This window comes from Panulirus ornatus, chromosome 67 (assembly GCF_036320965.1).
Source record: "Panulirus ornatus isolate Po-2019 chromosome 67, ASM3632096v1, whole genome shotgun sequence".
NCBI lineage: Eukaryota > Metazoa > Arthropoda > Malacostraca > Decapoda > Palinuridae > Panulirus > Panulirus ornatus.
Genome location: NC_092290.1, coordinates 15430742 through 15445494, shown reverse-complemented (window position 1 = coordinate 15445494; position 14753 = coordinate 15430742). Strand labels below are relative to the sequence as shown.

General features: G+C 39.9%; 1 protein-coding gene across 1 annotated transcript in view; it reads left to right on the top strand.

Annotated features, from left to right (window-relative positions):
• Window positions 1-14753, top strand: part of LOC139747134 (glutamate receptor ionotropic, delta-2-like) — a 111940-nt gene that overhangs the window by 75624 nt on the left and 21563 nt on the right. Inside the window, exon 10 of the mRNA XM_071659051.1 lies at window positions 2673-2831. Coding sequence (XP_071515152.1) covers window positions 2673-2831 — 159 coding nt within the window. The remainder of the gene's footprint in view (window positions 1-2672; window positions 2832-14753) is intronic.

Here is a 14753-nt window from a genome sequence, read left to right as displayed (position 1 = left end):
GTTGTGCTGTATTGATTTATTCAAATGATTTCTCTACCAGGATAAGCTGGGATGACATAGTCAGTGAGAACAATGTGGTCGTAGCTTGGGAAACCTTTCGTAAGACGTTCACAGCAGCAGAGGACACATCACTTGTGGTAGTGCGCTGCGGACGGTCAGTTTCCATAACTAAGACAATGATGGAAATATGAAATAAAGAACTGCTTCTTGTCTGAGAAAATTGCGTAAAGAGGCTCAAAGATAACAACAACCATCATGATACAGTTGGTTATATAAATTTCTATAGAAAATGTAGAAAGATATACATTGCTATAAACATCGCTATGAAGTTTATATTGCTGAGAATAGCCAAGGAAATCCTAGAGAAATTTATTGTCATATTGGAAGCAATACGTCATCAGTCGCTCAGCTGGTCTATCAAGTAGGGAAAACTGTGACTTGGTTCAACGCACTGTAGTCATAACAATGATCATACATAACTTTCTCTCATACGTATTTATCAACGAAGACAGATCCAGTCCCACTGCTAGGATTAACTGGAATATATGTAAGGAAAACAGTCGTTCATGATACGATATACCTGAAGAAGATTAGAAAATTACGTAATGTCTCACCATTGCTAAAGAATAGGTAATATGTCATTGCCCAGACATCATTGTCTAGTTAGGTTGACGTCCATGATCGGTAAATTTATAGATCCATCGTTCGAGACAAGACTGTAAATCGTCTCGTTGATCCCCATTTTCTATTAAATCGCTTGTGATTTACAAATCTAATTGATCTATTTTACGATATAATCAACATGTATAATGAAAATAAAACGGTTGACATCTTCTGTCTACATATTCAGAAAGTATTTGATGAAATCCTTATCAAAGCTGAATCGCGAAAGTTATGTCAGGTAGTATACACTGGGTTACACGTCGGTGGCTGGATCTGGTTGACTGATCACAAATGAGTCGTGATCAACAGCCAAGCCTCAGTATGGTTAGACGTGACAAGTGGCGTGTCGCAGGGATTGGTCTTGAGACACTTTTTGTTTCATATATACATGTCAGTGACACTGGTGTTCGGCTGTGTTGTAAGACAGCAAAGTTGGCAGATTGTAATAAGTTGGAAAATTAAGCTACATCAGAAACTGAACAACCTCCACAGCTGCCAGATGACAGAGGTAAACTATTAGCCGAGTATCACAGGTGGGATATGGATTAGTACGTGTCAAGTTTTACACATCGGTTATAAAAACGAGAAGACAAGTTACAGTATGAATTATGGTGAACAACATGAGGGAATTGAGTAGAAAAACATAGGTGTAAGAATCCCTAGTGACCTAAAGCCAAGTAAATAGTGAACAGAAGCAGAAAAGCAAGCGAACAAAGATCTAGGTGTCATAGGTAGGGTATTCGAATCCAAGTTTAAAAAAACGAATCCTCATTTCTTACAAGTCACTAGTGCATCCCTATCTTCAGTTTTGGTCATCCAACTTGAAAAGAGATGATAGGACAGAGAAGGTACAACGGCAAGCAATGAATATGAGCACTAGAATGAGAATCAAATCCTATGAGAGCAGAAAAGATGAGATTACTTAGCATACGAAGGGAGAAGATTAAAGGGTGATGTGATACAGGTACTCAAGATTATCAAAGGCTTTGATAATCTAGATCTAAGCGGCTCTTTGAGGCTATATTTGTCTGATTTTCAATGTCGTGATGGAAACAAAATCTTAAGAAAATATTTGACTTCGGATGAGTAGAATTACTTTTTCTTCTAGAAGATTGTTAAGATATGGAATGGTTCACAAAGTGTGTAGTTGGTGAATAAACTTGACAAATACTTCGAATGAGTAGAGTTACTTTTTCTTCAAGAGGATTGTTAACATATGGAATGGTTCACAACGTGTGTAGTTGGCGAATAAACTTGACAAATACTTCGCTTCAAGAACACGACTTACATTATTTGCGTCTTTAATCACGTACAAAGCTACCACTACAGGACACTCGCTAAGTAGGAAACTCGTCCCACAGGACGCTCTCCGTCCTTCAGGACACTCGCTAAGTAGGACACTCGTCCCACAGGACGCTCTCCATCCTTCAGGACACTCGCTAAGTAGGACACTCGTCCCACAGGACGCTCTCCGTCCTTCAGGACACTCACCCGACAGAACACAGGTATTTTTCCTCAAGTCATAACCTGGTTTTCCTACACTTACCATACGAATCTTTGTGGATTTAGTCTCTTTCCTCTATCATGGACAGCCTCGACAGGACTCTGTAGTTTGCTTCTGTTACCATTCTTTCGTATAACATCAAGAATTGCGTGGAGATTCTTCTCAGTCTTTTCCTGGGGTTCTCAAGCATCTTTTGATAGGCAATTATTGTTCATCAACACATTCCTCACCAACCCCATCTCTCACCAACCTATCTACGCCACAAGTCACTGTATATGAATCTTTCGACGGAAAAGTGAACTAAGTACGAATATCTGCAGGTATGACCTTGGTTGGCTACTCCAGTTCTCTGTACTCTGTATGGCTTTGTGTGGAGTAGTGTATATGAGTTCACTTTTCTTTTCATTTGTGCAAAAAATGTGAAAAAAAGATGAATAGCATCTGCTATTGGTCTCCTGACACCTGCACCTAAGTTGAGTCAGTGGTTAATTATCCACATCCACAGGGCCTGGCGAGAGTGTACAAAGGATATGACTTTCAAGAAGATACTTTTCCATTGGTTTTGGAGGGCAAGGCAGTCTTCCTCGGAAACCAAGTCACACTGGAGTTCCTCGTCTCGAACAAGTTCACCAGCCGGGGTATCCCTCGTATGAGAATCATGAAGGTCTGATTCAACACCTTATTATCCGTGCATGACCTTATTGTATCATGATAAGGTCTGATTCAACACCTTATTATCCGTGCATGCCCTTATTGTATCATAATAAGGTCTGATTCAACACCTTATCATCCGTGCATGCCCTTATTGTATCATAATAAGGTCTGATTCAACACCTTATTATCCGTGCATGACCTTATTGTATCATAATAAGGTCTGATTCAACACCTTATTATCCGTGCATGCCCTTATTGTATCATAATAAGGTCTGATTCAACACCTTATTATCCGTGCATGACCTTATTGTATCATAATAAGGTCTGATTCAACACCTTATTATCCGTGCATGACCTTATTGTATCATAATAAGGTCTGATTCAACACCTTATTATCCGTGCATGCCCTTATTGTATCATAATAAGGTCTGATTCAACACCTCATCATCCTTGCATGCCCTTATTGTATCATGATAAGGTCTGATTCAACACCTTATTATCCGTGCATGCCCTTATTGTATCATAATAAGGTCTGATTCAACACCTTATTATCCGTGCATGACCTTATTGTATCATAATAAGGTCTGATTCAACACCCTATTAGCCGTGCAAGACCTTATTGTATCATAATAAGGTCTGATTCAACACCTTATTATCCGTGCATGACCTTATTGTATCATAATAAAGTCTGATTCAACACCTTATTATCCGTGCATGCCCTTATTGTATCATAATAAGGTCTGATTCAACACCTTATCCGTGCATGCCCTTATTGTATCATAATAAGGTTTGATTCAACATCTTATTAGCCGTGCATGACCTTATTGTATCACAATAAGGCCTGATTCAACACCTTATTATCCGTGCATGCCCTTATTGTATCATAATAAGGTCTGATTCAACACCTTATTATCCGTGCAAGACCTAATTGTATCATAATAAAGTTTGATCCAACATCTTATTATCTTTGCATGACTTTATTGTATCATAATAAGATCTTATTCAAAACCTCATAATCTATGCATGACCTTGAGGTACCATGATAAGATCGGATTCAACACTTTATTATCTGTGCATGACCTTATTGTATCATGATAAGGTCAGATCCAGCACCTTATTATCCGTGCATGACCTTATTGTATCATAATAAGGTCTGACCCAACAACTTATTATCCATGCATATATATATATCCATATATATATATCCATGCATATATATATATATATATGCATATATATATATATATATATATATATATATATATATATATATATATATATATATATATATATATATATATATATATATATATATATATATATATATATATATATATATATATGTTTTTTTTTTTTTTTTTTTTTTTTTTATACTTTGTCGCTGTCTCCCGCGTTTGCGAGGTAGCGCAACAAAACAGACGAAAGAAATGGCCCAACCCTCCCCATACACATGTACATACACACGTCCACACACGCAAATATACATACCTACACAGCTTTCCATGGTTTACCCCGGACGCTTCACATGCCTTGATTCAATCCACTGACAGCACGTCAACCCCTGTATACCACATCGCTCCAATTCACTCTATTCCTTGCCCTCCTTTCACCCTCCTGCATGTTCAGGCCCCGATCACACAAAATCCTTTTCACTCCATCTTTCCACCTCCAATTTGGTCTCCCTCTTCTCCTCGTTCCCTCCACCTCCGACACATATATTCTCTTGGTCAATCTTTCCTCACTCATTCTCTCCATGTGCCCAAACCATTTCAAAACACCCTCTTCTGCTCTCTCAACCACGCTCTTTTTATTTCCACACATCTCTCTTACCCTTACGTTACTTACTCGATCAAACCACCTCACACCACACATTGTCCTCAAACATCTCATTTCCAGCACATCCATCCTCCTGCGCACAACTCTATCCATAGCCCACGCCTCGCAACCATACAACATTGTTGGAACTACTATTCCTTCAAACATACCCATTTTTGCTTTCCGGGATAATGTTCTCGACTTCCACACATTTTTCAAGGCTCCCAAAATTTTCGCCCCCTCCCCCACCCTATGATCCACTTCCGCTTCCCACGTATTCCCTGCGTGTCGCAGAAGGCGACTAAAAGGGAGGGAGCGGGGGGCTGGAAATCCTCCCCTCTCGTTTTTTCTTTTTTTTTTTTAATTTTCCAAAAGAAGGAACAGAGTGGGGCCAGGTGAGGATATCCCACAAAGGCCCAGTCCTCTGTTCTTAACGCTGCCTCGCTATCGCGGGAAATGGCGAATAGTTTGAAAGAAAAAGAAAGAATATATATATATATATATATATATATATATATATATATATATATATATATATATATATATATATATATATATATATATATATATATATATATATATATATATATATATATATATATATATATATATATATATATATATATATATATATATATATATATATATATATATATATATATATATATATATATATATATATGTTAATGTGCTGAGAGGTGCAACTGGAGGGATGTCTGATCATTATCTTGTGGAGGCTAAGGTGAAGATTTGTATGGGTTTTCAGAAAAGAAGAGTGAATGTTGGGGTGAAGAGGATGGTGAGAGTAAGTGAGCTTGGGAAGGAGACTTGTGTGAGGAAGTACCAGGAGAGACTGAGTACAGAATGGAAAAAGGTGAGAACAATGGAAGTAAGGGGAGTGGGGGAGGAATGGGATGTATTTAGGGAATCAGTGATGGATTGCGCAAAAGATGCTTGTGGTATGAGAAGAGTGGGAGGTGGGTTGATTAGAAAGGGTAGTGAGTGGTGGGATGAAGAAGTAAGAGTATTAGTGAAAGAGAAGAGAGAGGCATTTGGACGATTTTTGCGGGGAAAAAATGCAATTGAGTGGGAGATGTATAAAAGAAAGAGACAGGAAGTCAAAAGAAAGGTGCAAGAGGTGAAAAAAAGGGCAAATGAGAGTTGGGGTGAGAGGGTATCTTTAAATTTTAGGGAGAATAAAAAGATGTTCTGGAAGGAGGTAAATAAAGTGCGTAAGACAAGGGAGCAAATGGGAACTTCAGTGAAGGGCGCAAATGGGGAGCTGATAACAAGTAGTGGTGATGTGAGAAGGAGATGGAGTGAGTATTTTGAAGGTTTGTTGAATGTGTTTGATGATAGAGTGGCAGATATAGGGTGTTTTGGTCGAGGTGGTGTGCAAAGTGAGAGGGTTAGGGAAAATGATTTGGTAAACAGAGAAGAGGTAGTAAAAGCTTTGCGGAAGATGAAAGCCGGCAAGGCAGCAGGTTTGGATGGTATTGCAGTGGAATTTATAAAAAAAGGGGGTGACTGTATTGTTGACTGGTTGGTAAGGTTATTTAATGTATGTATGACTCATGGTGAGGTGCCTGAGGATTGGCGGAATGCGTGCATAGTGCCATTGTACAAAGGCAAAGGGGATAAGAGTGAGTGCTCAAATTACAGAGGTATAAGTTTGTTGAGTATTCCTGGTAAATTATATGGGAGGGTACTGATTGAGAGGGTGAAGGCATGTACAGAGCATCAGATTGGGGAAGAGCAGTGTGGTTTCAAAAGTGGTAGAGGATGTGTGGATCAGGTGTTTGCTTTGAAGAATGTATGTGAGAAATACTTAGAAAAGCAAATGGATTTGTATGTAGCATTTATGGATCTGGAGAAGGCATATGATAGAGTCGATAGAGATGCTCTGTGGAAGGTATTAAGAATATATGGTGTGGGAGGCAAGTTGTTAGAAGCAGTGAAAAGTTTTTATCGAGGATATAAGGCATGTGTACGTGTAGGAAGAGAGGAAAGTGATTGGTTCTCAGTGAATGTAGGTTTGCGGCAGGGGTGTGTGATGTCTCCATGGTTGTTTAATTTGTTTATGGATGGGGTTGTTAGGGAGGTGAATGCAAGAGTTTTGGAAAGAGGGGCAAGTATGAAGTCTGTTGGGGATGAGTTAGCTTGGGAAGTGAGTCAGTTGTTGTTCGCTGATGATACAGCGCTGGTGGCTGATTCATGCGAGAAACTGCAGAAGCTGGTGACTGAGTTTGGTAAAGTGTGTGGAAGAAGAAAGTTAAGAGTAAATGTGAATAAGAGCAAGGTTATTAGGTACAGTAGGGTTGAGGGTCAAGTCAATTGGGAGGTGAGTTTGAATGGAGAAAAACTGGAGGAAGTGAAGTGTTTTAGATATCTGGGAGTGGATCTGGCAGCGGATGGAACCATGGAAGCGGAGGTGGATCATAGGGTGGGGGAGGGGGCGAAAATTCTGGGAGCCTTGAAGAATGTGTGGAAGTCGAGAACATTATCTCGGAAAGCAAAAATGGGTATGTTTGAAGGAATAGTGGTTCCAACAATGTTGTATGGTTGCGAGGCGTGGGCTATGGATAGAGTTGTGCGCAGGAGGATGGATGTGCTGGAAATGAGATGTATGAGGACAATGTGTGGTGTGAGGTGGTTTGATCGAGTAAGTAACGTAAGGGTAAGAGAGATGTGTGGAAATAAAAAGAGCGTGGTTGAGAGAGCAGAAGAGGGTGTTTTGAAATGGTTTGGGCACATGGAGAGAATGAGTGAGGAAAGATTAACCAAGAGGATATATGTGTCGGAGGTGGAGGGAACGAGGAAAAGAGGGAGACCAAATTGGAGATGGAAGGATGGAGTGAAAAAGATTTTGTGTGATCGGGGCCTGAACATGCAGGAGGGTGAAAGAAGGGCAAGGAATAGAGTGAATTGGAGCGATGTGGTATACCGGGGTTGACGTGCTGTCAGTGGATTGAATCAAGGCATGTGAAGCGTCTGGGGTAAACCATGGAAAGCTGTGTAGGTATGTATATTTGCGTGTGTGGACGTATGTATATACATGTGTATGGGGGTGGGTTGGGCCATTTCTTTCGTCTGTTTCCTTGCGCTACCTCGCAAACGCGGGAGACAGCGACAAAGCAAAAAAAAAAAAAAAAGAAATATATATATATATATATATATATATATATATATATATATATATATATATATATATATATATATATATATATATATATGTATGTGAGAAATACTTAGAAAAGCAAATGGATTTGTATGTAGCATTTATGGATCTGGAGAAGGCATATGTTAGAGTTGATAGAGATGCTCTGTGGAAGGTATTAAGAATATATGGTGTGGGAGGCAAGTTGTTAGAAGCAGTGAAAAGTTTTTATCGAGGATGTAAGGCATGTGTACGTGTAGGAAGAGAGGAAAGTGATTGGTTCTCAGTGAATGTAGGTTTGCGGCAGGGGTGTGTGATGTCTCTATGGTTGTTTAATTTGTTTATGGATGGGGTTGTTAGGGAGGTGAATGCAAGAGTTTTGGAAAGAGGGGCAAGTATGAAGTCTGTTGGGGATGAGAGAGCTTGGGATGTGAGTCAGTTGTTGTTCGCTGATGATACAGCGCTGGCGGCTGATTCATGTGAGAAACTGCAGAAGCTGGTGACTGAGTTTGGTAAAGTGTGTGAAAGAAGAAAGTTAAGAGTAAATGTGAATAAGAGCAAGGTTATTAGGTACAGTAGGGTTGAGGGTCAAGTCAATTGGGAGGTGAGTTTGAATGGAGAAAAACTGGAGGAAGTGAAGTGTTTTAGATATCTGGGAGTGGATCTGGCAGCGGATGGAACCATGTAAGCGGAAGTGGATCATAGAGTGGGGGAGGGGGCGAAAATTCTGGGAGCCTTGAAGAATGTGTGGAAGTCGAGAACATTATCTCGGAAAGCAAAAATGGATATGTTTGAAGGAATAGTGGTTCCAACAATGTTGTATGGTTGCGAGGCGTGGGCTATGGATAGAGTGGTGCGCAGGAGGATGGATGTGCTGGAAATGAGATGTTTGAGGACAATGTGTGGTGTGAGGTGGTTTGATCGAGTAAGTAACGTAAGGGTAAGAGAGATGTGTGGAAATAAAAAGAGCGTGGTTGAGAGAGCAGAAGAGGGTGTTTTGAAGTGGTTTGGGCACATGGAGAGAATGAGTGAGGAAAGATTGACCAAGAGGATATATGTGTCGGAGGTGGAGGGAACGAGGAGAAGAGGGAGACCAAATTGGAGGTGGAAAGATGGAGTGAAGAAGATTTTGTGTGATCAGGGCCTGAACATGCAGGAGGGTGAAAGGATTGCAAGGAATAGAGTGAATTGGAGCGATGTGGTATACCGGGGTTGACGTGCTGTCAGTGGATTGAATCAGGGCATGTGAAGCGTCTCGGTTAAACCATGGAAAGCTGTGTAGGTATGTATATTTGCGTGTGTGGACGTATGTATATACATGTGTATGGGGGTGGGTTGGGCCATTTCTTTCGTCTGTTTCCTTGCGCTACCTCGCAAACGCGGGAGACAGCGGCAAAAAAAAAAAAAAAAATATATATATGAGAATACTTACCACACATTCCTCACGTGTCGTAGCAGGCGACTAAAGGTGACGGGAGCGGGGGGCCAGAAACCCTTCCCTCCTTGTATTTTAACTTTCTAAAAGGGCGTCACGCGGGGAGTGCTCATCCCCCTCGAAGGCTCAGATTGGGGTGTCTAAATGTGTGTGGATGTAACCAAGATGAGAAAAAAGGAGAAATAGGTAGTATGTTTGAGGAAAGGAACCTGGACGTTTTGCGAATGTCTTGGGAGTAAAGTCAAGGGTTAGTGTGAGGACAAGAGCAAGGGAAGGAGTAGCACTACTCCTGAAACAGGAGTGGTGGGAGTATGGGATAGAGTGTAACAAAGCAAACTCTAGATTGATATGGGTAAAACTGAAAGTTGATGGAGAGACATGGGTGATTATTGGTGCATATGCACCTGGGCATGAGAAGAACGATCATGAGAGGCAAGTGTTTTGGGAGTAGCTGAGTGAGTGTGTTAGTAGTTTTGATGCACGAGACCGGCTTATAGTGATGGATGATTTGAATGCAAAGGTGAATAATGTGGCAGTTGAGGGAATAATTGGTGTACATGGGGTGTTCAGTGTTGTAAATAGAAATGGTGAAGAGCTTGTAGATCTATGTGCTGAAAAAGGACTGGTGATTGGGAATACCTGGTTTAAGAAGAGAGATATACATAAGTATACTTATGTAAGTAGGAGAGATGGCCAGAGAGCGTTATTGGATCACGTGTTAATTGATGGGCGCGCGAAAGAGAGACTTTTGGATGTTAATGTGCCGAGAGGTGCAACTGGAGGGATGTCTGATCATTATCTTGTGGAGGTGAAGGTGAAGATTTGCATGGGTTTTCAGAAAAGAAGAGAGAATGTTGGGGTGAAAAGTGTGGTGAGAGTAAGTGATCTTGGGAAGAAGACTTAAATGAGGAAGTACCAAAAGAGACTGAGTGCAGAATGGAAAAAGGCGAGAACAAAGGGCGTAAAAACAAAGGGCGTAAGGGGAGTGGGGGAGGAATGGAATGCATTTAGGGAAGCAGTGATGGCTTGCGCAGAAAATGCTTGCGGCATGAGAAGCGTGGGAGGTGGGCAGATTAGAAAGGGTAGTGAGTGGGGAATGAGGAAGTAAGATTATTAGTGAAAGAGAAGAAAGATTCATTTGGACGATTTTTGCAGGGAAATAATGCAAATGAGTGGGAGATGTATAAATGATAGAGGCAGGAGGTCAAGAGAAAGGTGCAAGAGTTGAAAAAGAGAGCAAATGAAAGTTGAGGTGAGAGATTATCATTAAACTTTAGGGAGAATAAAAAGATGTTTTGGAAGGAGGTAAATAAACTGTGAAAGGGGCAAATGGGAAGGTCATAACAAGTAGTGTTGATGTGTGAAGGAGATGGAGTGAGTGTTTTGAAGGTTTGTTGAATGTGTTTGATGATAGGGTGTTTTGGTCGAGGTGGTGTGCACAGTGAGAGGGTTAGGGGAAAATGATTTGGTAAACAGAGAAGAGGAAGTAAAAGCTCTGCGGAAGATGAAAGCCGGCAAAGCAGCGGGATTGGATGGTATTGCAGTGTAATATATCAAAAAAGTTGGTGAATGTATTGTTGACTGGTTGGTATGGTTATTTAATGAATGTATGACTCATGGTGAGGTGCCTGAGGATTGAAGGAATGCTTGCATAGTACCATTGTACCATTCCTGGGAAATTATATGGGAGGGTATTGATTGAGAGGGGGAAGGCATGTACAGAGCATCAGATTGGGGAAGAGCAGTGTGGTTTGAGAAGTGGTAGATGATGTGTGGATCAGGTGTTTCCTTTGAAGAATGTATTTGAGAAATACTTAGAAAAGCAAATGGATTTGTATGTAGCATTTATAGATCTGGAGAAGGCATTTGATACAGTTGATAGAGATGCCCTGTGGAAGGTATTATGAATGTATGGTATGGAAGGCAAGTTGCTAGAAGCAGTGAAAAGTTTTTATCGAGGATGTAAAGCATGTGTACGTGTAGGAAAAGAGGAAAGTGATTACTTCTCAGTGAATGTTGGTTTGCGGCAGGGGTGTGTGATGTCTCCATGGTTTGTTTGATTTGTTTATGAATGGGGTTGTTAGGGAGGTGAATGCAAGAGTTTTAGAAAGAGGGGCAAGTATGCAGTCTGTTGTGGATTAGAGAGCTTGGGAAGTGAGTCAGTTGTTGTTCGCTGATGATACAGTGCTGGTGGCTGATTCGTGTGAGAAATTGCAGAAGCTGGTGACTGAGTTTGGTAAAGTGTGTGAAAGAAGAAAGCTGAGAGTAAATGTAAATAAGAGCAAGGTTATTAGGTACAGTAGGGTTGAGGGACAAGTCAAGTGGGAGGTACGTTTGAATGGAGAAAAACTTGAGGAAATGAAGTGTTTTAGATATCTTGGAGTTGATTTGGTAGCGGATGGAACCATGGAGGCGGAAGTGAATCATAGGGTGGGGGAAGGGGCAAAAGTTCTTGGAGCGTTAAAGAATGTGTTGAAGTCGAGAACATTTTCTCGGAAAGCAAAAATGGGTATGTTTGAAGGAATAGTGGTTCCAACAGTGTTATATGGTTGCGAGTCGTGGGCTATGGATAGAGTTGTGCGCAGGAGGGTGGATGTGCTGGAAATGAGATGTTTGAGGGAAATGTGTGTTGTGAGATGGTTTGATCGAGTAAGTAATAATAGGGTAAAAGAGATGTGTGGTAATAAAAAGAGCGTGGTTGAGAGAGCAGAAGAGAGTGTTTTGAAATGTTTTGGTCACATGTAGAGAATGAGTGAGGAAAGATTGACAAAGAAGATGCACATGTTAGAGGCGAAAGGAACGAGAAGTGGGAAACCAAATTCGAGGTGGAAAGATGGAGTGAAAAAGATTTTGAGTGATCGGGGCCTGAACATGCAGGAGGGTGAAAGGCGTGCAAGGAATTAAGTGAACTGGAACGATGTGGTATACCGGGATCGACGTGCTGTCAATGGATTGAACCAGAGCATGTGAAGCGTTTGGGGTAAACTATTGAAAGTTCTGTGGGGCCTGGATGTGGAAAGGGAGCTGTGGTTTCGGTGCATTATTACATGACAGCTAGAGACTGAATGTGTACAAATGTGGCCTTTGCTGTTTTTTCCTAGCGCTACCTTGCGCACATGAGAGGGGAGGGGGTTGTTATTTCATGTGCGGCGGGATAGCGATGGGAATGAATAAAGGCAGACAATATGAATTATATACATGTGTATATATGCATATGTCTGAGTGTGTATATATATATATATATATATATATATATATATATATATATATATATATATATATATATATGTATATATATATATATATATATATATATATATATATATATATATATATATATATATATATATATATATATATATATATATATAATGTATACGTTGAGTTGTATATGTATGTATATTTGCGCGTGTGGACGTGTATGTATATACATGTGCATGTGGGTGGGTTAGGCCATTTCTTTCGTCTGTTTCCTTGCGCTACCTCGCAAACGCGGGAGACAGCGACAAAGTATAAAAAAAAAAAAAAAAAAAAAAAAAAATATATATATATATATATATATATATATATATATATATATATATATATATATATATATATATACATATATATATATATATATATATATATGTATACATATATATATATATATATATATATATATATATATATATATATATATATATATATATATATATATATATATATATATATCTTTTCTTTTCTTTTGAACTATTCGCCATTTCCCGCGTTGGAATATCCTCACCTGGCCCCCTCTGTTCCTTCTTTTGGAAAATTTAAAAAAAAAAGAGAGGGGAGGATTTCCAGCCCCCCGCTCCCATATATATATAAATATATATATATATATATATATATATATATATATATATATATATATATATATATATATATATATATATATATATATATATTTATTATTATTATACTTTCTCGCTGTCTCCCGCGTTTGCGAGGTAGCGCAAGGAAACAGACGAAAGAAATGGCCCCCCCCCCCCATACATATGTATATACATACGTCCACACACGCAAATATACATACCTACACAGTTTTCCATGGTTTACCCCAGACGCTTCACATGCCCTGCTTCAATCCACTGACAGCACGTCAACCCCGGTATACCACATCGCTCCAATTCACTCTATTCCTTGCCCTCCTTTCACCCTCCTGCATGTTCAGGCCCCGATCACACAAAATCTTTTTCACTCCATCTTTCCACCTCCAATTTGGTCTCCCTCTTCTCCTTGTTCCCTCCACCTCCGACACATATATCCTCTTGGTCAATCTTTCCTCACTCATCCTCTCCATGTGCCCAAACCACTTCAAAACACCCTCTTCTGCTCTCTCAACCACGCTCTTTTTATTTCCACACATCTCTCTTACCCTTACGTTACTCACTCGATCAAACCACCTCACACCACACATTGTCCTCAAACATCTCATTTCCAGCACATCCATCCTCCTGCGCACAACTCTATCCATAGCCCACGCCTCGCAACCATACAACATTGTTGGAACCACTATTCCTTCAAACATACCCATTTTTGCTTTCCGAGATAATGTTCTCGACTTCCACACATTCTTCAAGGCCCCCAGGATTTTCGCCCCCTCCCCCACCCTATGATCCACTTCCGCTTCCATGGTTTCATCCGCTGCCAGATCCACTCGTAGATATCTAAAACACTTCACTTCCTCCAGTTTTTCTCCATTCAAACTCACCTCCCAATTGACTTGACCCTCAACCCTACTGTACCTAATAACCTTGCTCTTATTCACATTTACTCTTAACTTTCTTCTTCCACACACTTTTCCAAACTCAGTCACCAGCTTCTGCAGTTTCTCACATGAATCAGCCACCAGCGCTGTATCATCAGCGAACAACAACTGACTCACTTCCCAAGCTCTCTCATCCCCAACAGACTTCATACTTGCCCCTCTTTCCAAAACTCTTGCATTTACCTCCTAACAACCCCATATATATACATATATATATATATATATATATATATAAATATATATATATATATATATATATATATATATATATATATATATATATATATATATATATATATACATATATATATGACTCATGTATGACTCATGGTGAGGTGCCTGAGGATTGGCGGAATGCGTGCATAGTGCCATTGTACAAAGGCAAAGGAGATAAGAGTGAGTGCTCAAATTACAGAGGTATAAGTTTGTTGAGTATTCCTGGTAAATTATATGGGAGGGTATTGATTGAGAGGGTGAAGGCATGTACAGAGCATCAGATTGGGGAAGAGCAGTGTGGTTTCAGAAGTGGTAGAGGATGTGTGGATCAGGTGTTTGCTTTGAAGAATGTATGTGAGAAATACTTAGAAAAGCAAATGGATTTGTATGTAGCATTTATGGATCTGGAGAAGGCATATGATAGAGTTGATAGAGATGCTCTGTGGAAGGTATTAAGAATATATGGTGTGGGAGGAAAGTTGTTAGAAGCAGTGAAAAGTTTTTATCGAGGATG